This window comes from Scleropages formosus, chromosome 13 (genome assembly GCF_900964775.1).
Source record: "Scleropages formosus chromosome 13, fSclFor1.1, whole genome shotgun sequence".
Lineage (NCBI taxonomy): Eukaryota > Metazoa > Chordata > Actinopteri > Osteoglossiformes > Osteoglossidae > Scleropages > Scleropages formosus.
The window spans coordinates 19,183,551-19,210,181 of NC_041818.1; the positions used below are offsets into that span (position 1 = coordinate 19,183,551).

The 26,631-nt window shown below is 42.1% G+C and overlaps 2 protein-coding genes across 3 annotated transcripts; both read left to right on the forward strand.

Annotated features, from left to right (window-relative positions):
• The first annotated feature begins 2,547 nt into the window (after positions 1 to 2,547).
• Positions 2,548 to 5,976, forward strand: LOC108936809 (hepatitis A virus cellular receptor 1 homolog). Of its 2 annotated transcripts, XM_018756388.2 has the most exons (6): positions 2,548 to 2,627; positions 2,705 to 3,046; positions 3,824 to 3,883; positions 4,102 to 4,169; positions 4,345 to 4,429; positions 4,943 to 5,976. In XM_018756388.2, the coding sequence occupies exons 1-6, from the start codon at positions 2,576 to 2,578 to the stop codon at positions 5,008 to 5,010; spliced, it is 675 nt and encodes a 224-aa protein (XP_018611904.1). In that variant the 5' UTR covers positions 2,548 to 2,575; the 3' UTR covers positions 5,011 to 5,976. The 2 variants fall into 2 exon arrangements, with proteins under 2 accessions (XP_018611904.1, XP_018611905.1); XM_018756389.2 differs by lacking the exon at positions 4,345 to 4,429.
• A 5,636-nt stretch (positions 5,977 to 11,612) lies between these two features.
• On the forward strand, positions 11,613 to 15,552 carry LOC108936808 (hepatitis A virus cellular receptor 1 homolog). Its single transcript, XM_018756387.2, has 7 exons — positions 11,613 to 12,449; positions 12,988 to 13,329; positions 13,479 to 13,538; positions 14,553 to 14,626; positions 14,728 to 14,812; positions 14,910 to 14,931; positions 15,277 to 15,552. Exons 1-7 carry the CDS (start codon positions 12,383 to 12,385, stop codon positions 15,380 to 15,382), a joined length of 756 nt encoding a protein of 251 aa, XP_018611903.1. The 5' UTR covers positions 11,613 to 12,382; the 3' UTR covers positions 15,383 to 15,552.
• Positions 15,553 to 26,631: the final 11,079 nt, after the last annotated feature.

The following is a 26,631-nucleotide window of genomic DNA, read 5'->3' on the forward strand; positions in this document are numbered from 1 at the left end:
TTCTGTAGATTCAGACAGTAGAATGTACAGTAGCCGGCGAGAATGTGAACACTTCAATCGTCATTCCGATTCTTTCTAAACTGGGGGCATGGGTTCCTAGACTTCCAACAAAGGAGAAAAGGACATAAACAGGTAGTAGTCTTGAATTCATGTGCTTATAGGTCATGGACACATTTGTAGGTTATTGAAAGGCTTGGTGAGTGAGAAGGTGAAATACTGGACTCGTTTGACACTCATGGAGGACATGGTATCTCTGAGCTTAACACATATCCAGTTTATGTTTACAATTATTTATTTAGCGGACGCTTTTCTCCAAGGCAACTGCCAATGAGGGGGTGTGGTGGCATGGTAGCTTCAGCCGGTGCCCACTGTGTGGCGGGTCTGGGGTTCGAGCCCTCCTTGGGGTGCTTTGCAGCTGACTGGTGTCTCATCCTGGGTCTGTCCCCTCCCCCTTTGGCCTTGTGTTGCCGGTAGGCTCTGGCTTGCCACAACCTTGCTTGGGACAAGCGGTTAATGACGCTGGATGGACTTCCAATGATCTTTATGTAGTGTCATCAGCCCAGACACCTTATTCACCAATGTGACTTACACTGCTAGGTACACTACTTACAATGGGTCACTCATCCATACATCAGTGGAACAGACTCTCTCTGTCACTCACACACTATGGGGGAACCTGAATAGCATGTCTTTGGACTGTGGGAGGAAACCCATACAGACATGGGGAGAACATGCAAATTCCACACAGATGGACCAGGGATAGAACCCATGTTCTTCTCGCGCCACTCAGGTGCTATAAGAGAGCAGCACTACTCACTGTGCCATCCTTCAGTTGGACTCATTCTTTTCCAGACCCTCCAGAATGAAGGCTTTTCTTCCACAGTTCTCAATCGCTTACTTTCTCAGAGGACTACAGCCTATAGTCTCAAAACACCAATTCATTACCCTGCGGGGGACTGGCACTAGCACCAGAAGTTAGCAAGAATGAATGAATGAATGAATGAATGAACAATGGATGAATGAATGAATTATTATTTTTTAGCATGACAAAAACTTTTACATGAAAGTGGGATGAATTTGTTGGCTTTTGTCATTGATAAGCAGTCTGTTAGATGTGAAAAGGCAGTAGATACCAAAGAGAAATTCACATTACCATCACCTTTCTTCTCCAGCAACTCGGCAGAGTAAGGCGTCAATCCTGCTGTTCTAAAATCATCAGTGCTGCCATGACAAAGGTCTCACTAAGTTTTCCTAAATAGGAAGTAAAAGAAACAAACATTCTAGGTCCATGGCAGAGTATGGAGCAATAGATGAAATCGACTTCTTGAAAATACAGGACATACCAGGGTATAGGACATCATGCAGTGCTTCTCGCTGACATAAAGGCAAGCGGCTTACTACGTTTGCCACAGAGGAAACCAAAATATGTAACTTACAAAAACACGGAAAAAACAACATGTGCTCCATTCCTCTTCTCTGCAGAGATACTGAATGGCTCAGGCATCTGTCTTGGGACACAGAGAAAAATTCTTTCAGAGCCTTTTTGTAATTGCACTGCGTCCTCTGCTGGCTGGAGAATGAAAAAAAGAGAAACCTCCATGGACCTTTCAGGCTATAAAAGTACTTAGTAATCCCCACCCCAAAGTGCTCAGTATTGATGAGAGGTGGGCAAAGACTGCAGTTGAAGAGACTTGTCATAGGAGAGATTTGCCACAAAAAGCTGCTGTCAGGCTTAAAGGTTTGGTTTTGCTTGTCTGTTCATACATCTCCGTACATCTGTGTCGCTTCTTAAGTTTCGTATTTGACGAAAACATAGCCGTGCTCCACTTCTACGTAATTCTCAGATGTGTGGTTTTCAGTGAGAAAACCACCAGAAAGAGTGCAAGACAAGAAAATGACCCTTAGTCTGTGACTTCAAAACACAGGATGGTGGCGTAACCAGACTGAGATGCTTGAAAATGAAGTTTTGCAGAAAGCATTTTATTGATTTTAAATAACAGCAAAGACAATGATATGCTGTACTTTCATGTGTTAATACTTTATCAATTTAGAAGTATCCACAGTGAGGGTCATAGTCACCACTAAATGAAAATATCACTCATCAATGAGTGACCCAGGGTAAGTAGTGTATATAGCAGTGTAAGTCACCTTGGTGAATAAGGTGTGTGGGCTCATAACACTACATAGAGTTCATTGGAAGCTGCTTTCGAGAAAAGCGTCTGCTAAATAAATAAATGTAAATGTATGTAAATATCAGCAGCTGTAATTTTTTGGGGCATTGTAAATCAGTGTTAGCTACAGAAATGGTGGTGTGCCAAAGAAAAATCTGTCTGGACAAAAGTAAAGAGATACATTACTTGGGTGGGGTCTTCAGCATCGAGAAAACACTCCCAGGAAGTCCATTTTAAATAGGCCAAGAGTATGTTCTGAACCGTGCTTGATGCCTAAATTAGAATTCAGCTGTGGCTGTCTGAGGCTAAAATGAAAAAAGGAAGTGACACAACAGATGTTTGACCAAGACCCGTCGGTTTTAACTAACTGTTGAGTTGTCTGATTACAGACCTGCACAGTCAAAATGGGTCCATCTTCCTTTGTCTTCCATGGCATCTCCTTAGGCCTGGTGGCAGGTAAGTGAGTCCTGAATATGAAATATAAAACAAGAGTTCTGAGGACAAATGTGCACGATCTCTCTGGTTGCTTCCAGTGTGCAACGGATATGTGGAGACAGTGATTGGAGTCGCTGGGGAGCGAGTGACTCTGCCCTGCGGGTACAGCGTGAAAACCTATGGTGTCACAGACACATGTTGGGGAAGAGGAGAGGTCCCTTATTCCAAATGCTCCAAGATGGTAGTTTCTACTGAAGGAGACAAAGTGACCTACAGACAGTCAGACAGGTACAAGTTACTGGGTCGAGTGAGGAAAGGCAACGTTTCACTGACCATCATCAACGCCACAGAGGCAGACACAGGAATCTACGGATGCCGTGTAGAAGTACCTGGGCTGTTTAATGACCTGAAATACAACGTTCTGCTGCTCATTGGCAGAGGTAAGCATTTTCGCAGACTGAGATCGCGGTACGTTGTGGTACAGAGTTACATTTCTTTGTTACTGCTGCTAGAGAAAACACTGAACCATGGTAAATGTTAGGGTGAATATCACAATTCAAAAAATAGTTAGATGAAAAGTAAGAAAAGTGCACCAGTTGCTGAATATAAAATAATTATTGGTATTATAAATACACATTTTTCATTTTAAAGACTGTCTGAATGAACTATCTGCCAAAGAATTTTCAAACGTCCTTTTGTTGAGGTTATGGACTCCGTGTGTTGTTCTCTGAGATGTACGTTACGGTGAACAAAGATTTTATTACAGCGCTGCATGCAGAAGATTTCCGGCAGATTATTGTTTTGTGCATTCATTTCTTTCTTATTTGCAAATGTACAGCATGACAGCAGCGCAATATTTTGAAAAGATAAGCTTAAAATTTTTGCATGCCAAATATTTGTACAAACAAGCAAACAAAACAAATAAATAAATAAATAACAAGCACACACATTCAGAACAGCAGGTGTATTCTCATCTATGTGCACCAAACTCATGCCTATAAATTTCCTGCTTCAGTGCATTTTAATTTCAAGAATTATTTATAAGAGAATGTATAATTCTCGTGTAAATTGTACTTTTCCTGAGATGTACGTCGCTTTGGACAAAAGCTTCTGCTAAATGAACAAATGTAAATGTAAATAATTAATATGTATTGGATTTCATTAAGGTGGTCATTATCTGAAATTAATTACCATGTCTTCGCTTAAATTTGCCTCAGCACCTGTTGTTGTGACTGGACCACCTGTTTCCATCACCGGTAAGCCACAGTCTGAAAGAGGTAGGTGCACCAGCAGCCGATGTGAAAACCCGCTTAATTTTCAAATGCATTTTCATTTTCATATATATCTTATTGTGTTAGTTCATACGGAGGTAAATTGCATTATAATATACATCAGTATGAAGGAACTTGACTTTGCATTTGATGGAAGTGCTGGTATACTTTGTGTGTTCCTTGTTTCATATCTGTGTGGTGCTGTGTTTCCCTGCGTTTGTAAGCATACTGGGATTCCCACACTGGCACTACCGATTGGGACGGCTCCATTGGTACCCTGGTCCAAATGCAGGTACTGTTGTGTGTATACAGTGCATTTAAAACTCAGCATTCACCACAATGAATGGCCTTCGCTGGATGACCTTTAGAAACAAAAATAGTTATCATCCAGCATTAGAGTTTTCACTTAGTAAATCAGTCTGACTATAATTTTGAACTGTGTACTGTACTGGTTTCTCCACTTCCAGGGAGGTACCAGAACCTTAGCGGAAAACGCGGTACGGATAGGAGCAATTATACTTATTTCTGTTTTAATCCTCGTCATTATTATAGGTAAGTTCAATGAGTTCTACAGAGAAGTTGAGCAGAAGTTTTTCTCTTTTTTTTTTTTAATGAAAAGTATTTCAGCTTATATATTTAAGCATAATGGCTTCATCCACATTGCCCAGGAGGGGTGGGCAGCCACTGGCACTTGGACCCCAAAAGTGTTTTTTCTCAATTCACTTTCAGTTGAGAATTTTTTGTTCCTTCCCTCCATGGCCAGTAGGCATCCTTATAGCTTTATAAAAGCATCGATAATGTGTTACACTAGTTCTGTAGTCAACTGTCTGTTTCTTTGCCTGATCTATTTGTTTCTTTGCCTTTTGCCTTTGTTCACTGCTCTGTGTCACTGTGTGAGAAAAGTGCCTTATAAAAATAAACTGAACTGAATTCCTTCTGATGTAAAATGTGTAAATAGCAATAAGCTGGAAAATGTCAAAACTGCATCACAGGAAGCCTCGAGTGACTCACACCGTCTGTGCATCTGTGCGGATCTCAACATTTCCCTCCGTTTTGTGGTAACAGGCCTGAGACGTTCTAAGAAGAAGCCACAGGGAAGTTCAGACCAGGATTACACTGGCCCTGCGTTCTGAACCAAAAAACACGCAAATCAAAAGCGGAAGTAGGAGGACGAGTGGAGCAGGCCTACCGGGATGGATCTGAAGCAAAAGGAATTTGCAGAAAGGCGACATGGGATTCAAAGAGGCCTGGTCTACACTGAGATTCTGTCGCTTCGCAAAATTTAACTGAATTTTTCTAAGAATTAAATAAACGGACATATTCTCTTGTGTCGATTAGAGCACCGCAGCACTAGAGCACCCAGGCTTTGTTGAAGCTACCCGTCTGAGGGAAACTCTGACACATCATCATGATGCCGAAAACGAGAAGCGACTGCAGCATCGCTGCCGCCATTTAACGAAGACTCAGACGAAGGACTTTTGGGCGGAATCGGAGAGAAGAGGTTCAAAGACAGTTGGGTGGTTGCAGCCAACAACTGATGGGCTATTGCTGGTTTTCTGTTGCCTTTGAACACGAGCGTACACGCGTCCTTTGTGCATGATGTGCTTCTCACATAAAGAGTGAGACGCGCAAGCAGAAAAAAGACAAATTCATTTTAGTTTGCACTGTGGATGAAAAAAGAAGGCCTGCTTTTAAAAGTCCCAGAAGGATGGGACCATTTTTGGACCATGCTGGACCAACTCCAGGCCAGAGCGAAAAGCAACAGAGCTCCACGCATGAGCTCTACTCTGACAGCTATAGATGTCCCACTTTTACTGACTGGGAAAAAAGACACTCCCATATTGTAGTCCGGTACCATTTTGTTCATTTGTAAACACCCCATCGAAAAAGTAATGATTTTGACATTATTACCCAAATACAGCACTAAAAGAGAATTAGACCAACGCTTTTCTCCAAAGTGATGTACTGAGAACGGTACAGCGAGCATTATATCCGCTGTTGCATGTGATATGAAAACAAACATTTCAGTAAAACTGTACAAACTGTGAAAAACTGAGCTCTATGAAATTATTCTGAAATAAACATTAAATTTACGCTCCAACTGGAAGATGCGGAAAATGCTTCTTGTTTCAGTAGAGGTTTTGCTAAGTTCAGCTGCGTGCAGATGCAAGCAATTCATGGGTTTTTCGCATGTATGTCTACACTATTTTTATCTACTGTACATAAAAAAATGTGCTCACATTTATATTTATTTATTTGGCAGACGCTTTTCTCCAAAGCGACGTACATCTCACAGAAAATACAGTTTGTACATTTCATTATTGTGTTACACCAATATATACAGAGACCCCTTGTGCAACACTAAGAAGTGAATTCCACCGCTTGCTGTGGTGCCTTTGAGGAAACTTCTTACCTTGAATCACCCCAATAAGTGTTATCCAGCTCCAATGTCTGAAATTGTTGTAAGTAGTGTAGCATACAAACCTAACATTGTAAGTCACTTGGCAGACAAGTGTCAGATGAATAATGGTAACTGAAGATTTGGCTTAAGAAAACGTCTTTTCAAGCTAAGGGTGGAACATGTTTAGATCAAACTTCCCAGCAGAGTAGAGGAGGCATAGACTTTAGGTTCGGTTAAGTATAGTGTGCGCACAATTTTACGATTTAATTTAACTTATCAAGGAACCAAGATGGGTTTGATGTTCTGTTCTTGCCAGTTATACTTGTGCATTATAGTGTATGTAGATACACATTAAACACTTGGATTGAAGCACACACAAAGGAAAGGGAAGTCAAATGACATCATAGTGGCCAGTTTCTCAACATGTAACCATAATAGAGAAGAGATCTGTGGGAAGGGAACCACTTCACTATGAATATGAACTGCAGCTTCATCACTTTGTGCTCTTTCGCCTTCTGCTTCGCAGGTGAGCTCTTACTGTACTATCGGACAACATGTTAAACATTTAGCTCTAAAATCGCCTCTAACTGAACTCTCTGCAATGTCCCCTAACAACAGCAGACATCGAATTTCTTAATATTTTGTGCTATTTTACGGTTAACATTACTGTTCATGTTTAAAATTGCTATGCCTTAACTGGAAATAGAATTGTGTTTACACTCCTTTACACAATTTTAAAGAGATTTTCTTTATACACAGTGTAGTTAATATATCAACATAATGACATTGGATTGGCATAACTGAAAATTTCTCTCTCTCTCGCTCTGTACCCAGACAGTGAAAGTGCTGGACAGGCTGTGAAAGCTGTGACTGGAGAGACTGTCACTCTGCCCTGTACCTACAATGTGGAGAAATACGGAATCTTATATACATGTTGGGCAAGAGGAGAACTGCAATACTCTAAATGCTTTAATTCAATCATTTCTTCTGATGGACACAAAGTGACCCACAGACAGTCGGACAGGTACCAGTTACTGAGTGGACTGAGCACAGGCAACATCTCACTGACCATCATTAACGTCAGCGAGGACGACTCGGGCACCTATGGATGCCTAATGGAAATACCGGGACCGTTTAATGACCAAAAACACCACGTCGTTTTGACAGTTGAACAAGGTAAGTTGTCCTCAGAGTTTTCTGTCAGTATCATTTATATTATACACTTTGAAGCCGAGATTATCGGCTTTAAATGAAATGTTTTCCATCTTTGATTTTACATTTGAACACATTTAATATAATATTTCTTCACAACCCACACTGTGACAACACCTCCTCTTTTGATGACATTGACCACAACTAGCAAGCTTACGCCTGGTGAGGGTGGTTTCATGTATGTGTATTCAAAGAAAACACTTCATTTCCAAACAAGCTTAAAAATTTTATATATAATCATATAACTGGACCTGTGTTACATGCAATGCTTGATGAAAATTTAATATTTATTAATGCGACTGGGGTCTTAGTCTTGTATTTATGATTTAGGAATGTAAGCTGCAGAATTTAGTCTAACTACTAATTTGTCGTGCATTCAGAACATAACCACATTTCTGCAGCATTCTTGTGATAGATAGTATCTGAGTTTCCCCAAGTACTTTGAGAATGTTAGGTTGGTTGTTTGTGCTTAACAAAGTAAAATTTACATCACCCAGCATGTAATACTGTACATAATAGCCTTTCTTCCCTAGGGACATGGACTACTTTTATGAGTACTGATGGTTATGCATCAACTGACACTCATGTCCAGGACCTGGTAATGTTTTGTATTTTATAGTTTAAAAATATTTTCTGTATAGTGTAGATAAACTTAGATACTATATAAATAATACTCACACGTGGGAAGCTTCTGGGGGGAAAACCCATATAATTACTATAATTGTATCAATGCTAAAAACTGTTATGCACTCAGTATACAACGAACAATTATAATTTTTTCAGATATGTTTCGGATGTAATTCTTCTTCACCACAGGAAAAAGGCAGACTGTTTTTCGGAAATGCTGTAAGATTAGGAGGGGTTATTCTTGCCACTCTCTGTATCATTTGTGGTAAGTTGAATGAATGCACAGAAAATCTACATATGTAGCCACAACCAACAACTCTTCGGGTACCAGCACTTTAGCTCCAGTGCATGAAAATTTTATTGCATTAAAAAACTGCTTTTCCCATGTGCCTTTACCATGCAGGACTGAGCCATGTGATCAAAAGGCGTATTAGAAAGCGCGATAGAAGATCAGGGTCTCCGCTGTCCAGTTCTGGAATGGACCATGTCACGTGTGTGGAGCTCATCCCACCACAGCCACAAGTGTGAACGAGTGGGAAAAAGTCCAAATAAATGCATACAGACAAACCAGTCAGTCTGAATCTGTATATTTTCTTCCTTGTTTTCAGTTCTTCCATGAGTTTACTGGGCGACCATCTTATTAATAATTGTTCATTTCAGGTTTCCAGTTCGATACTACAGTGCACCTTTTCCACTAGGTATTGTTAGAACTGACATGCAAAAGTAAAAAAGTAACAGATGGTAAAGGATGAAGTTATAAAGTAATAAAGGTGTTTGGAGCTCAGGAGGGAATTTTGCAGGTTAATAATTTTAACTGACCTGCAGCTGAACTACTGCTGGGGGCCTACATGCTACCGAGAGCAAAAGTAACTAAACTAAATCAATACAGCAGTTAATCACTTGTTTCAAATCATAATCTGTACCATTTCCAATCTTTTGGTGTTTGATCAAAGATTATGATTCAGATCATGAGCAATGGTCAGGGGTTGACACTGCAGACAGTTCAAGACTCTGTGGTTGTTTCTTGATGCTTTTCACCAAAGACCTGTCAGTTCACCAGTTGTGACATGGTACTTGAGCACACATTTACCATCTTTGCGCTCGTTTATCACATGCTCTACATACTGAATGGTTGTACTTGTACTATACAGTACAAAGCAGTATGGGCCACCAAATGATGACAGACTGTCATGATGTAATCAAACATTGCATATAGCAGAATAAAGGATTCTTGAATGAATAAGGGCCTGCTTTCTATTTACAATATGAGGGTAAAGAACGTTATAGTGAAGTGATCTGCCAAAAATGGCATGTTTTAAAAAGCACAAGTTATTTCAATTAAATTTATTTTTATAGAGCGCTCTTCTCACGCAGTGACACAGAGCTCTTTAACACAGGCATAAGGCAAGAAAAAACAGATACAAACGAAGAATACAGTCGACTAATGGCTACCATAATAAAGTACTTTTATAGATCTATAAGTATGCCTACTGGCCACCAGGGAAAGGAACAAAAACTCTCAACTGAAGGATGAGGGAGAAAAAACCTCTGGGGGTCCACGGGCCAGTGGTTGCCCACCCCTCCTGGGCATTCTAGATTAGTAACAATTGTAAGGCAGTTTAACAAGTAATAATGATATTGTTGCTAAATGGCATCTTGGATCCCCAGCTCAGCACGGAACATCTCGTTCATCATGGCAGATGGACATCATCTTTCAGTCAGCATGGGATTCGTCTGTCACCACCGGCCGGCCTCCTCAAGTCTTATGTAGCGAGGCAGCGCTCAACAAGAAGAAAGAACAGAGTTAGTAATGTGTTACTTAAGTTAATTTATTATGTATTTATATAATGGCGGTAAAAAACAACCAAAGCAAGTGGAATTACATTTCGAGGTGGAATGCATGACCGAACCTTTAAGTCTTTAATCTGGATTTGAAGACATAAACAGATGGGGCATTTGTGACAGTAACTGGTAGACTATTCCACAGTTTAGGTGCTCTATAGCTAAAGGCGTACCCTCCTACCGAGGTCTTATTGATCACAGGTACTTTAAGGTAACCCGCCTTCAATGAACGAAGATACCGTCCTGAGATATAAAAATCAATAATCTCACAAAGAAAGCCTGAGCAATCCTATGTACTGCCTTATAGATGAAAAGTAGGATTTTATAATCAACTGTAAATGTTACCGGGAGATAACGCAGCGATTTCAGTACCGATGTTATATGGTTGTACTTCCCAGTTCTAGTGAAAATTCTCACAGCAGGATTTTGTACCAACTGTAGCCTGGATGCAGTCTGGTATGGACAACCTGATAATAAAGCATTTCAATAGTCCAGCCTGCTTGAGACAAAAGCACAAACCAGTTTCTCAGCATCCCATCTACATAGGAATCGCCTTAATTTAGCTATGTTTCTTAACTGAAGGAAGCACGACTTAGTCAAAGCATTTACATGCGATACAAATGACAGCTTTCCATCCAGCAGGACACCCAAGTCCTTGACACAATCTGTACGCTTGAAGCTAATACCATTGGATGTAAAGATTGACGTGATTATGTCGAGAGTTTTGGCATCACCACCCACCAGAAGTACCTCTGTTTTAATGACATTTAGAGATTAAAAAAATTTTTACTCGTCCATAATTTTATACTGGTAAAACAATTCGCTAAAGACACCACGTGTGATGGATCATCAAAAATGGTATGTTTTAAAAAGCACAAGTGCAATTGTCCTTTTCAAGCTCCTTCAAGTAAATGTGAACCTACTGTTGAAATTTCACGACAAAGAAGAGGACGGAAAAAGCTCTGCAGAACTTGGCTGATGCAATGTGATGCTGAATAGTGCTGCCTTGTTGCTGCATTCATTGAGCAATGTGACACAGGACAGAGCTTTCTCACACTCCTCCCTTTATGGGAATAAATGAATAATGAAACAGAGTATATATTGAAATAAGCTGCTTTTGTTGTAAATGACTGACAACAATGCACTGTAGAGTTCATGGGCTCAATCAGTTTTGTTCACTGTGTTTCACACAATAGAAGGACAAATAAAGGAAACTGGGGGTGAGAACTAATATGAAACTTAACCACAGGCAGTGGCTGGAGCTGTGTGGAAAAACTGAGAGAAACAGAAAATAGAACCTAAGCTGCATCTGCTTTTGGAGTATAAGAACAAGCATCATTTCAATACATATCCATGCTGTCATTATGTCGCTGACACCTTTGTGTTTGCAGCGATGGGTCAGTGTACTAAACTGCTTACAGTGATTTATTCAGTTCTGCAGCAGGGCACTCTTACTGTACTTTGATCAAAAGTGTTAAATCAGGAGTGGGTTTCAAACCAGCGACCTCAGATATGTAGGTAAAAGGGGCAGTTGGTCACGTACTGTTTACAACTGCTGTCTACATGTCAACTGCTGTCTCCACATGTCACAGGTTCAAACCTCACCTACTGCTGTAGTACCCTTCTGCAAGACACTTATCCAAAATTGCCCAGATATATAAATGGTTCAGTATTTGTAGGTACCTTAACAGTGTAAGTCGCTTTGGAGAAAAGCAGCTAAACAAATAAATGTATCGACAATGAAAAAAAAAGTGTGGTTTCTTTACTTTAGATTTCCTGCACCAAGCTGTGTTACTCGGAAGAGACTTGTCTTGATGCAAGTTCTGAGTTGCGGGCGAGGTGGGAGTGAACGCCTAGGCCCTTCTTCGACTGCCCCCCACACAGGAACTGTGACTCATTTGTATGGCAGAAAGATGAACCTCAGCATGTCAGAGAGGCGCAGTCCACGCTGCTAATACTGCCTACGGCACAGAGCAGTAACCACCAAACACCAGAAAACGCTGAGATAAAAATGTCGGGTACCCTAACCAGGTCACACCTCTACAGGGTTATTTCTAGGCTGGTTTGAGGTGCCCGTTTGCATTTTATTTCTCTGCGCTTTGACCCCACTCTGCCGGTCCACCCAGCGCCTTTCAGCTCCTCTGAAACTCTATTTGTGTGTGTACTGCTGGTGGAGCAGACCGATGGCATATGAAGCTCCAACCGGGGAACCCAAAACCTGCTTCTTACAGCTGACCGTGTGGCACATGTCTTATCTTCAATGTGATCAGTGAGTTTTTTCTCATGAAACAAACCCGATGCAGAGGGAACAAGGAAGTCATGTGATTGCAAGAATAGACACCCTAAACGCCCCGCAGCTTTTTCGTTCAGAAGAAGCATTCTGATGGTTCTGTGCGTCTGTAGAGGAAAGAGACCACTTCGCTATGAAGGTCAACTGTAGCTTCTTCTCCAGAGTCACCATGTTGTGCTGTCTCTCCTTCTGCTGCAAAGGTGAGCGAGCTTCTGGTTGTCTCTAGGAGGTTACGGTAAAATATTTTTTTAATTTTAATATCTTTCGAGAAAAAAAAATAATGATCTGAGCCATCAACTCGCGCGCATATCTTTGCCCAGTCCGACATCTGAGCTTCATTGTCCTGTGCTGCTTTTTCAAGCTCCCACTCTTTTAACTCTTGTGGTTTTTTTCACTGTGGTACTTGCAAGGTTTTGTGGCTCTTGCACTGGCACAACAGGTTTGAAATATGTAAGAAATGAGTAAACATTACCAATGAAGCACAGGAACACCATGCACAAATACATCATTTCATATAATTCCATACAACACATAATGTATAAATGTGCATACAAGGGAAAAAGGAAGCTGGTGCATAATCATTTCGGATACATCGTGCTTAGCAATGTACACATTAAAGATCACATTCATAGCGAACTTTTTAAACACATCATTACTTTCAGAATTGTGAATGGTGCACTGACGTGATGACTCTCAATGACCGATATCTCTTCTTGTTCTCTCTCGCTCTGTACCCAGACAGTGAAAGTGCTGGACAGGCTGTGAAAGCTGTAGGTGGAGAGAATGTCACTCTACCCTGTTCCTACAATGTGGAGAAATACGGAATGTTACATATATGTTGGGGAAGAGGAGAGCTATCCTACTCTAAATGCTTTAATACAATCATTTCTACTGATGGACTCAAAGTGACCCACAGACAGTCGGACAGGTACCAGTTACTGAGTGGACTGAGCACAGGCAACATCTCACTGACCATCATCAACGTTAGAGAGGACGACTCGGGGACCTATGGATGCAGACTGGAAATACCCGGACCGTTAAATGACCAAAAACACCACATCGTTTTGACAGTTGAACAAGGTAAGTTGTCCTCAGAGTTTTCTGTCAGTATCATTTATATTATCCACTTTGAAGCCGAGATTATCGGCTTTGAATGAAATGTTTTCCATCTTTGATTTTACATTTAAATATGTTTAATATTTCAATATAATGTCATTATGTCTTCGCAGCCCCCACTGCGACAACACCTCCTTTTACAACAGTGACCACCACTAGTGAGTGTACAGCTGGTGAGGGCACTTTTATATACGCATCCTTAAACATGACATGTTATTCACACTTGTCACATCACTGTCACAGGAGGGGTAAAAACATCAAATCTGCATCAGGAGAAGAAATCAGACAAATTTTACACTTGAGAGTCATTCGTCTTCAAGAAGGGAGCTGTTTAACTATCTTGGGGGCAGCTGGTCATGTAGTGTTTAGGTGCTATTGCTTTGCAGTGGGAGAATCCTGGGTGTGAGACCTTCACGACTTTGTGCTCTTAATCAAGGAACTTATTCTGAGCTGATACAGTAAAAAAATACCCTACTGTATAAATTAATGTACAATTGCAAAACAATATAGGAAAAGAGCTAATAATAATAATAATAATAATAATAATAAATATCCTGCTCATGTCCTTTTAATTAATAAATCATCATGCAACATCCTGTCAGCCACGACCTCTACACCTACATGGGAAAACTATTTGCACCAAAAATCTGTTTCCAAGTTGCATTTTGAAAACTACTTAATGTTTTGATGCAATGAAACCAGCTGTGTCCACTGATGTATTTTTATCTACAAACCTTCTCCAAAGAAGCATTTTTCTGACAGTTTTGTATCTGTAAACAACATAACCCTACAAGGGCCTGCTCTCTGGTGGGTCTGGGGTTCGAGTCCCGCTTGGGGTGCCCTGTACGGACTGGCGTCCCGTCCCGGGTGCGTCCCCTCCCCCTCCAGCCTTGCACCCTGAGTTGCCGGGTTAGGCTCCGGTCCACCGCGACCCCCCTCGGGACAAATGGTTGTAGACATCGTGTGTGTGTGTGGGTGTGTGTGTGAGACAACCCTACAATCAGAGAAATGTGTGTATCACTGCACACTTGTGAGGGTCTCGGTGCGGCCAAACAGCGCCCCCTAGTGGAGCTCCTGTCCACTGCCACTTCAGGACAGAAGCTCAGTGACATTCAGAGACTGAACACTCTATAACACTCTATATAACTGTATATAACTGCACGTAACTCAATGTTCATTTTGTGCAGCCTCTGCGAACAGCTCTGCTTCGCACGACGTTTTCACCTCGTCGGGACAGAGCACGGCTCTATCAAGAGAAGCTGTGAGTATGGAGGAAGGAATACTTTCACGTCCTCATTTTTAAAGTGTATCAAACCGAAAGGAGGCCCTTGGCCAACAGCAAACTTTTCCCTTGTGCTGCAGGCCAACAGAGATGCTGCCTTGTGTGCAGTAATGGTTTCTTTTCTGCTGGCAGGAGTTTTCCTCGCTGCTTTTGTTGTCTTTATGTGTGAGTATGAACTCCTTCAACTCGTCACTCACACGTTCGGCGAAAACAACGCGTCGCATCGCTGGCATTGTTTTGACATTATTATTTTTTGTTGCAGGCAAAATGCGGATGAATAGCAAGTAAGTGCTGTTTGACATCAAAAGAGCTGCTTTTTGTATTGACACAATGCTGCAAATATTTCAGCTAATTAGGTCTGACAATGGCTACACGTTCGCGGAACCTGTTTTATTGTCATTCCGCAAATTACCTTTCAAAAAAGTGTCATTAACAGAAATTCTTCAAATAGTCACACTTCCGCTGAGATTGAAAGTCAATGCAGAGAAGCGAGGATTTTATTCGTGGTCTCAGTGTAGGTAACCATAGCAACAGTGAGTGGGTCACTTTTTGTGAACATTGGGGTGGACGGCACTGATTTCGGCGCTCGGTGGCAGTCTGTCCGCTGACAGGTGGCTTCTCCTCCACAGGGCTCAGAGTGGCACCTGCCCCACGGTTTCTCATCACTGTGATCGCACCAATGGACTGCATAGCAGAGACGTGGCAATGGAGAACATCTACGAGACTGAAGAATGACAACTGTAAAAATGTGTGTTTTCCATAATGTTCTCGGGTTTAAATTTTCACACTTACGCATAGAGACTCACACACTTGTACGCTACGTTTTTCGACGATATCAGTGGAGAATTGCTTCATTTGAATAAATATTTATTGTAAGATTTTAGGGGGCGCGGAGGCGCAGCGGGTTGGACTGGGTTCTCTTCTCCGGTGGGTCTGGGGTTCGAGTCCCGCTTAGGGTGCCTTGTGATGGACTGGCGTCCCGTTCTGGGTGTGTCCCCTCCCCCTCTGGCCTTACGCCCTGTGTTGCCGGGTAGGCTCCGGTTCCCCGCGACCCCGTATGGGACAAGTGGTTCAGAAAGTGTGTGTGTGTGTGTGTGTGTGTGTGTAAGATTTTATATAAATAAAGGTTATATAAAGGGTTTTTTTACCATGAAAAACTGCAGCAATGGCTTGAAAAAAATACTCTTTTTTCATATAACTGTCTTTTTATTGCACAAAAGAATTTTTTGTCCTTCAGTGGTGTCTATCTGACTATTTTTTTGTCTAAATCTAGTGTTTAAACCTCTAAATTACACTGGAAAACAACAACCGCTGGAATGAATAAAACTTTAATATCATGATCTAATAAGAAGATCTAGGAGCAAACATTTATCAATATTGTAATGCTGTGTAGTTCCTCTGATGGCATAGTGTCTGTGTGCTGTGAAGAGTGAAAGACATTGGCAGCGATCTTGCGAACTTCATTTCATGCAAAAAGAATGTGCGGGATGACATGGATATATATTGACATTAAAAAAATGGATTAAAAAATATTAGAAATCATATCCCAGTTAGTCGTTATTTTCTTCTAGGAACAGGTCACTTTTCCCAAAAGAAATCAAGGTAATTGTGGTCCTGGAAGGCGCAAGGGGAGGTTTCTGTGAATCCCCAGAATCAACGAAGTGAAAGCAGACCAACCGAATGCCCCTTCTGGGCTCTCAGTAGGACAAGGAGAGTTGTAAACCTTGCTAGATTCGGCCACCCAGCACCACAGCTCTGGCAGACGGAGGCAGAAATGCACACTGCTATCGCAATGGAGCACGTTGGGAAATATTTAATTATGCCGTGCAGTGATCAGCTCCACAAAACAATGTGAGCTCTGCTGCTGTGTCCATATTCTGAGTCATACAGAGTGCAAATTCACCCCTTTATCCTCAATACTCAATATATCTATTTGTGGTCACTCTATGGGGAACTAACGTCACATATTTTGTTAATTATAGACATATCGTCACTAATTCATAAAAAAAAAAACTGCATGCATCCCATTGTGGATAAGCTTTGGTCATTTGTGTAAAAGGCACTGGGGGCTTCTTGCAGCTATAATACGGTCTGCTAGTTGGCCTTCGGATACAGTTTAATATAATTTTATAAAAGCACTTAAATTACAGAGACCTGAAATCACTGTTGTTTTTGGCCACAGTCAAAACTGAATGGTGTTTTCACTTCTCCTTCCTGTGTGACTGCTTTTCCAAAAATTAAAAAACAAAGAAAAAATGCACAAATTGGCTGAAAGTGACATCTAGTCCTGAAATGAGTGGTGTCGTGTGCAGCTTGCATTATGGTCATTTAGGTATTATCTGCTACTGCCTCTCAGTCCATTGTTTATACACAGAGTAAAGAGTCTAATTAAAGTTTGGTTGATGGGTAAAGGTTGGTGAGAAGCTGTATTTTGAATTTCTTTAATATAAATTACTGTGTCCACCTAATAAGGGAGCACAATGAAAACGAGTTATGTGAATTTAGTATACTACCTTGATAGTTACCATGTGTGGAACATGGATTTCATTAATCAAATTAGTTCATTCATTCATTCATTCATTCATTCAGTCAGTCAGTCAGTCAGTCAGTCAGTCAAACTCTTGTTCCCTTTGCTTTCTTGCATTCTGCCCTTCAGTTGCACCCAGACAAAAAAGAGGAACTTTCCCTGCAGGTTCAGCAGTTGTGATTTTGGTTCATCGATATTACATAGGGGAAATAAAAACAAAAACAGGAAATGACCCATACTCTGGCCCTCCTTCACTGTTCTATAAGGCAAATGATTTTTCTGCTTAAGCGAAGCCGAAGAGTCCAGCGGACTCTCACGTCACTGTAGCACAAGTCAGCAGCGCTGCATTATCAGAGGACGCTGCAGCGAGAGCAGCATGAACTCCGCACGCAGCCTTACCTACACAGTGTGGCTCCTCCCCTTGCTCACAGGTCAGTTCTACCTGGACACATTAGAGTGCAGCAGGGCTTTTGGATCTGTTTCGACACTGACGGCTTGGCTGATCTCTCTTCGATGGCTCCGTGTTTAAATTTTCCAAACGGCAGTTTTAGTTGTAAGCTGAAAAGTAGCAGAGTCTTTCCGAAGTGCCTAAAGGTGCGTTATAGTAATGGACTGTGAACTACACAGAAATCAGCACTTGTCTGGATACTGATTTTCAATGCTTGCTCGATGGTAACTTAAAAAAAAAATGTTGCAAAAGATGTATGAAGACAAATACAAATTTACAAATACAAATACACATTACTTGGCTGTGCTGTGAATTTATTCAGAGCTGTTTAAGTGGTAAACCGAACGTGTTTAATGTATAAATTGTACTTTTGCTGAGATGTATGTCGCTTTGGGCAGCTGTCTGCTAAATGAATAAATGTAAAATGTAAAATGTAAATGTTTTAAGGACTATAATGACTATGTGAGCAGCGCTCATTCTCGCTCTCTATTTGCCTTCGCAGTCAGTGGGTCCTCAGCACAAACAGTGTATGGAAATGCTGGGCAAGATGTAACCCTTCCGTGCAGATATGATGCTCGGTATTATGGTTATCTTCCTATATGCTGGGGGAGAGGACCAGTGCCATTACGACGCTGCAATGATGAAATTGTTGCCACCGATGGTGTTCGAGTGATAAGAAGAAAAACACAGAAATACGACATATCAAGACGGATGAGGTGGGGCGATGTCTCCCTGATAATCCGCAACGCTGCAGAGACTGACTCGGGCACATATGGCTGCCGTGTGGAAATACCAGGACTGTTCAATGACCAGAAAGTCAATGTTAGACTGATCATTAAGAAAGGTAACACACACACGTACACACTCCTCTTTTTAATGTGTTCTTCTCAAGGCCTGCATTTCTCTGCCACGATCCTGCACATTCTTTGCGCTTTCTGTAAACTGTTTTCCCCATGCAATTATCTATTTAATTAGGCTTTATGTTATCATCGAAACTCAACCAGAATAAATTTTCAGTACTTTGTTACATTATTTTTTCCAGCGCTAAGAAGGATAACATTTACAGAAACATCCCAACTTATCTTCAAAGCTTATTTTTGCTATTCTTCAAAAAACATGATCGATATCCAAATTTCATACACACATCCCTCGATTTACAAAATTAATCTGTTCCTGAAAACAGCGCAGATATTGAAATTCTGGTTACTGTAAGTTGATTTCCCATTATGTCAAATGCAGAAAAATAATAATAATGAATTTCCACTCCATCTGAAAACCCCAAACCAATTATTTCAAGTATCACTGGAACTCTGTCAACAGCAGATATAACTATGAAACCATTCAAAACAATTTCTGCTCTGGGGTATTTCCCACTTCTCTTTTTAATTGATCAGTTATCTGCAGGATAAGCAATAAACCAAGCAGGGATCCACTGTGCACATCACACTTATTGTGAACAGCTTTCTAAAACTGCACTCTTGCCAAAAGTGAATACATACCCGAAAAATCATCTGCAAAACTCTTCCTGCTCCGCTGTCTCCACAATTTTTCAATCAAATAGCAGACCCAATATGGCCAACAGAACCTTCTGAGTAATTTCGTACATTTTACATAAAGCCCCTCTCAAATTCCCAACACCCCAACACGTGGAGATGTGGATTCAGACACACCAGCTACAGTACATTACTGTACTTCTACTTCACTCACACAACAGGAAAATTAATTTTTTTGGACACCCTTTGGATAAATGTAGTTAAACTGATTTTTTTTTTGTTCCTAAAATCAAAAGCCAAGAGTTATTTTACAATGCATACACACACACACATTTTCTGAACCGCTTGTCCCACACGGGGTCGCGGGGAGCCGGAGCCCAATCCAGCAACTCAGGGCATAAGGCTGGAGGGGGAGAGGACACACCCAGGACGGGACGCCAGTCCGCCGCAAGGCACCCCAAGGGGGACTTGAACCCCAGACCCACCGGAGAGCAGGACTGTGGTCCAACCCACTGTGCCACCGCACCCCCTTCTACAATGCATACAGTACAGACAAAAACAAACTGAATTACCAGAGCTTACTTGTCATTATTAAAATATCTTTCAAACTGCTTTCCTAACATACAAAAATTCTGAACATATATATCTAGTGTTTATATTCAGCTTGTACATACAAATGGTATAAGTGCAGTTATACAGCACCCGTGGGAAATGCAGCATTTGGAGCTGTTGTAACATCTAGTGTTTAACATAACATGTTACTCTCGCCAGCACCTACAACAACAACGACGACAACAACAACGACAACAACAACAACAACAACAACAACGACAACAATGATGACAACCACCACACCTGAAACAACAACACCTGTAACAACAACCACACCTGAAACAACAACAACACCTGTAACAACAAACACACCAGAAACAACAACACCTGAAACAACAACAACACCTGTAACAACAACCACACCTGAGACAACCACACCTGAAACAACAACCACACCTGTAACAACACCTGTGACAACAACAACACCTGTAACAACAACACCTGAAACAACAACAACACCTGTAACAACAACCACACCTGTAACAACAACACCTGAAACAACAACCACACCTGTAACAACAACACCTGTGACAACAACAACACCTGTAACAACAACACCTGAAACAACAACAACACCTGTAACAACAACCACACCTGTAACAACAACACCTGTAACAACAACCACACCTGAAACAACAACACCTGAAACAACAACCACACCTGAAACAACAACACCTGAAACAACAACAACACCTGAAACAACAACCACACCTGTAACAACAACACCTGTGACAACAACAACACCTGAAACAACAACACCTGAAACAACAACAACACCTGTAACAACAACCACACCTGAGACAACCACACCTGTAACAACAACAACACCTGAAACAACAACCACACCTGTAACAACAACCACACCTGAGACAACCACACCTGAAACAACAACAACACCTGAAACAACAACCACACCTGTAACAACAACCACACCTGAAACAACAACAACACCTGTAACAACAACCACACCTGTAACAACAACACCTGAAACAACAACCACACCTGTAACAACACCTGAAACAACAACCACACCTGAAACAACAACCACACCTGAGACAACCACACCTGAAACAACAACCACACCTGTAACAACAACACCTGAAACAACAACACCTGAAACAACAACAACACCTGTAACAACAACCACACCTGAGACAACCACACCTGAAACAACAACCACACCTGAAACAACCACACCTGTAACAACAACAACAACACCTGTAACAATAACCACAGCTGAGACAACAATACCTGTAACAACAACCACACCTGAAACAACGAGAACATTTGAAACAACACTTAAAACAACAAGACCTCATACTACAACAACAACACATGAAAAGACAGGAACACTTGAAACGATGACAATACTTGTAACAACACCTGGAACAACAACAACGCCTGACATAAGAAGACCCGGAAGAACCACTGGAGCGACAACAACACTCGCAGTAACAGCAGCCCCCCGGCAAACACCACAGGAGCTCAAGGAAATGCATTTCTTCGGAAATGGTATTCCATCAGTTACCTTTGTTGTCATCGCATACAAGGCCTAACGATTCCAACTATATTACTGCTTATCTGATATTCTATTGGTACATAAATTCTACAGATTCATATTTCACTTTGCTGTTTGACTGCATCAGTGGTCCCTATCAGCTGCAATAATTTATCATAAGTATTTAGCCCTCATGTAAAATCCAATTCACACACTTTGGTGCCCTTGATAATGCATAATATATTTTTCCAATTTATTTTGCAGCTCCTCCAGCGAACGATGATGTTGCGGTCAACAGCAAGAAGGTGAGCAAGATCCACAAGTAGTCAAAGTTGAACACACATGTGCCGTAAGCATACTGTATACGATCTGACAGACTCTGTGGCCTTCAGGTATCGGAGCTCATGCCCGTCTGGAGTCTGGCTGCATTGCTGCCCTTGCTCGTGATCGTTGTGTTTCTGCTCCTAAGACGTGAGTATGGACACCATGGCTCTATGCGCCCTCTCGGACGGCCCGACGACCACACTGTTTGAATCCATAACTGGCACTTTTACACCACATGGATCAACGCAGTAGAAAAGAATACGTGAGCCTAATGGGGGTAATTATACAGTTTCAGAAAAACATACCTTAAGCTTTAAAACATATTCATCATGATATATAATTACGTTTGAATATTTTGATTTACTAAATTCTAATCTGATTCAAAATTCAACGCAGTTGTAGTTGCTCCTTTAAACCGTGTATTGTCAATAAGAAAGTAAACGTTGCTTTTTAAGACTTATACAGCTTTTTTGGATTTTTCATCATCACTTTAACATTAGCAAGAAACGTAGAATAATAATTGCAATTTGAAATTCTACTCTGACAAGCACAAAAAACCTTTGAAGTAAGCAGTTTGCGGTGTTACGCAATCACGCGCTCATTTTTAATGAGTAATGAAACTGAAACGTGTCAGCGTTACTATAAAGCACCAAACCACAGGGATTTAAAACTGAGGTGATCCAGATTTGTAAAGAGTGTTTTCTGCTCTTTTCCTTGTACAGGAAAGAAAACAGGACATTTAAGCATAGTGTAAGTATGAAAGCTTTAACTATTGTTAGTGGAACAAAATCCCAGTCTCTTCCACATCACACGCATGGCTGGCACGACATGTTGCATCAGTTGTTTCTCGATTTCCTACAAAAGGAGCTAGCTGCTTGTTTTTTCATGGTAGGTGATTCCCAGAATACCACTTTTAGGACCCGTGCAGAAGGTTAGCGCTGTTTCCTCTCTGGAGGGAGGTTGCATTGAGCACGCAATCTCTTTTCAATGCACCAAGTTCACTTGTGCTCTCCTTTCTCCGTGGTCATATCCAACAGCGCAAGAAAAGGCTGTAAGTCTGACAACAACCCAAAGAGCAAGACTGCAGGGATCGTGCTGGAAAGCCTAGACAACCAGGAGATACTTGAGGCACTGGTGAAAATTCAAGGACCGGAGAATGGAGGGAAGGCAGAAGAACCAGAGAACCCTTGGAACCTGGAGGACCTGGGGAACCTGGAGAACTCAGAGAACGATGGAGGAGATTCAGAAGTGTACCATTAATCCTTTGACCTGAGCTTCTCATTCTGCTGGAAAGGATGTTGAGTTATACAACCTGATATATTCTTAAAGCCTTCATTGTACAACATAATTACCTTTGTTGTAAGCCAGATGGTTAGAAATCAACATTAATAATCACCAGATTACATTTCAATGCATCTGTCCTATAATCAAAATGACAAATGATTTTCAAAATATTTCCTTTCCATGAATGAAATGTCCCTCAATTCTACTGCACCTTCTATAAAACTAAACCTTTTCTTAACTGATCCTTGTACGTTGCACTTAAGCCCACGGTTAAGCAAGTGTGCTAATCAAGTAAGTAATGAGTAAATATTATAAACTGTATGTGTTATGTGCAGGGAAAAAAGGAACAGCTGTATTTCCTTAAAAAGTGTGTCCTAATAACCCTTTGAATTGGTCTAAAACAGACCCAAATTCCACAATAAAGCCAAACGTGTCTGCACACGCTGACAAATCATGCGCTTTCCTGACTGAACCCCTTCAACAGCGTGGTGAGCTCCGCGGGGCCACCAATGGAAACACTGTCTGTCCCTTCACAAAGGAGTCCCAAGACTTGTCAACACAGCTGATCAGCAAAGGAGCCCCATCTCCATCCTCAACCAGGCAACAAAGGCTCTTTTTTTTCCCCAGCTCAAGATTTGTACCTAAGGGTTAAAGAGGCTTCAACTGTTTGGGCTGGAGATGTCACAGCTAGAAGCTCGAGGACAGAGTGGCCCATTCAGACGTGGCCTGTCCAGGCGGCACGACCGGGGCGGCCGAGCCAGAGCCGGCTCCGACATGGTCTCGAGCCCAGCACTCCGCAAGATGGACTTCAGCAGCGACATCCTGCTCCGACTGCACTGGATCCTCACCGTTACGACTGCAGGCAAGAGAAGCAGCTGAAGGAGTCGTTTAGCACTGCCTACTCTTTGGGTGCTGATTTATTGCCTAACCGCACCGCCGCCATTAAAACCGCCACCGCTTGCTTACGTAACAAGGGGGACTTGACCTGATACTGGGCCACTGCTAACTTCGAGTTACATTCGAAAAGTTGTGCTGTAGCTGTCATTGCGGTAAAGCAAAGTGTAGTGCGGGAAGCTCTGTCCGCTGATGGTAACACGTCTCTTGCGACGCTGGTGCGGCAACCCTTCACGGGTGCTTCGGCCAGCAGTTCGGCGCTTCCGTTTCCGGCCACTACTCCACGAACCGAGTGATTTACTTACATCGGGAGCCAGCTACAAGTGCTGTGACAGCTGTCAGATCTGGTTCGAGCACAACGGTGAACTCTGTTGTTACTCTTTGTACCACACTATGTACAGTGAGCTACTGATTGTCTCGCCACACAACGGCGGTCTTCTGTTCCTGCTGCTGTTTTCCTTTATGATGCCGCACGACTGTGACAACTGCAATTTCTACTGCCACCAATTATATGTTAATATTGATAACAGTGACAAGGAAATGACAGCTGGGCCATTAGGGTGATCGGTGTGCTGTCCACTTATAATATCTACTGTTTTGATGCATTGCATTAAGAGGGGACAAATGGCAGGTTGGTGCACTTCCTTTCTATGGCTACTAATCACATTCAGAGCATAACTCATAACTCACTGGAGTGATGAATTACAGTACCAGTCAAAAGTTTGAGTACACCGGGATTACCTGGGCAATGCTTGTATGGGACAAGCTGGGCAGCAGAGTGAAAGCACAGCAACACATAAGTGTTTTCCATCTCTGCGAATTAGTGCTGCAGAAGAGCTGGGAAGACATGGCTGCTTCTTTCCTGATCAAATTTGTTAATTGAATGACTCATGGTAAAAAAATTTCCAGTTTCCAGAAAGTGTACTCAAACGTTTTGCTGGTACTGTATTTTTTATTTTGGACCCATTCCATTATAGACTCCTGGACCAGATGCTGACTGACTTTGTGCTCTGTATCTAGGCTATCACTACTTTTTTTGTATTTTTGATTGTGCTGTTTGCTGACAAACAACACCGGCGTGGCGAACACATTCGTGATTATCACTGTGCTGAAAGACGAGAACGAGTGCGGGACTGAAAATGGTGCACCTCTATATTTACTGCACCTTGCCAGTTTTCAGGATGGACTATTTCGCTTGTTTGGCTTTCGCCAAAAGGCTGATAGTAATGTCAAAATCGTTGGGATGGACATGCAAAAACAAAATTATTTTTATTGTTATTTTTATTCTGCAGCAAGATGAAAAGTTGAGACTTGCTGATCGGTGTAATACTGAAATAAAATCTGAGCATTTTAACAAGGAGCTTAACTTCAGTTTTAACTTCATCAAGAGCAGGCCTTTAAAGACCTGCCCTTTGGAGCAAGCACTCATTTAGCCTCTGGGCTTAGGGGACTGCGGTATACCACTTCCTTCCGTTTCCCCAGCTGTAGGATCCTCGGCTTCCACCCGAATCGTGACGGAAGGAGAGCCTCTGACGTTGTCCTGCCGGTACTCGATAAAGCGCTACGGGCCGAGCAGCGTCTGCTGGGGTAGAGGCTGTGGCGCCCTCTGGTGTTCAGGGATCATTGTGCAGACGGACGGCAGCCGTGTCGTCTCCAAGGTGTCAGAGAAGTACCGGCTTGCTGGGGATCTGCAGTCTGGGCTCGTGGATCTCACCATCACCAATGTGAGCAGGAAAGACAAGGGGCCCTACTGCTGCAGAGTGGACATCGATGGATATTTCAACGACAAGAAAGTATTTTACACCGTAACAGTGGTAAAAGGCCAGTATCTATTTATATAATTATGCTCGCTCACTGCTCACTTTTGTTAACTGTTTGCCCTGGTCAGGGTCGTGGCAGACGGGAACCTATCCCGGAATCACTGGGCACAAGGCTGGGGGGAGTTCACCCTGGACAGGACACCAGTCCATCACAGATATAATTATATCATTACTAATACACACACACACACACACACACACACACACACACACACACTGACTGAAGCTGCTTGCCCTGAGCAGGGTCGCAGCAAGCCAGAGTCTAACCCAGAAACACAGGTGCAAGGCTGGAGGGGGAGGGGACACATCCAGGAAGGGATGCCAGTCCATCACTAGGCACCCCAAGCAGGACTCGAACCCCAGACCCACCAGAGAGCAGGACCCGGCCAAACCGCTGCACCATCGCACCCTCCGCATTACTAATATATTCCATTTCAATTTTATTGCATATTACTAGAGGGGGTTGCGGTGATGCAGTGGATTGGACTGGGTCCTGCTCTCCAGTGGGTCTGGGGTTCGAGTCCTGCTTGGGGTGCCTTGCGACGGACTGGCGTCCCATCCTGGGTGTGTCCTCCCCTCCCCCTCCATCCTTACAACCTGTGTTGCCAGGTTAGGCTCTGGCTCCCTGCGACCCCGTATGGGACAAGTGGTTCCAGATGGTGTGCGCGCGTGTGTGCGGGCATATTACTACTACTATAATGTCATTATGTAATACATTTCAAATTGGATTTGGGGGGTTTAGTTATGTTTAAATTGAAAATGTGATTAAAATTTTCAAAAAATCAACAATTGAGTGACCTTTGCGCATGGAATGATGCAACTTGCACTCAAGTACAATAACAATTTCACAATGCTGAAAAAACAAGAGAAATGATACAGCTTTTCACAACTTTGCATTAATCTGTGTGCATCTTCGACACTGGTGTTTCAACCTCCTTACCTCCACTTGACCTGAAGTAAGGGCACTGTTTAGAGGCTTTCAGTAGCGCTGGTACAATTCCCATCATTACATAATGCCGGCCCTTCACATATTCCATATTTTGCTGTGGTTTTGAATTAGGGTTACATAAATGGTGGCATAAAA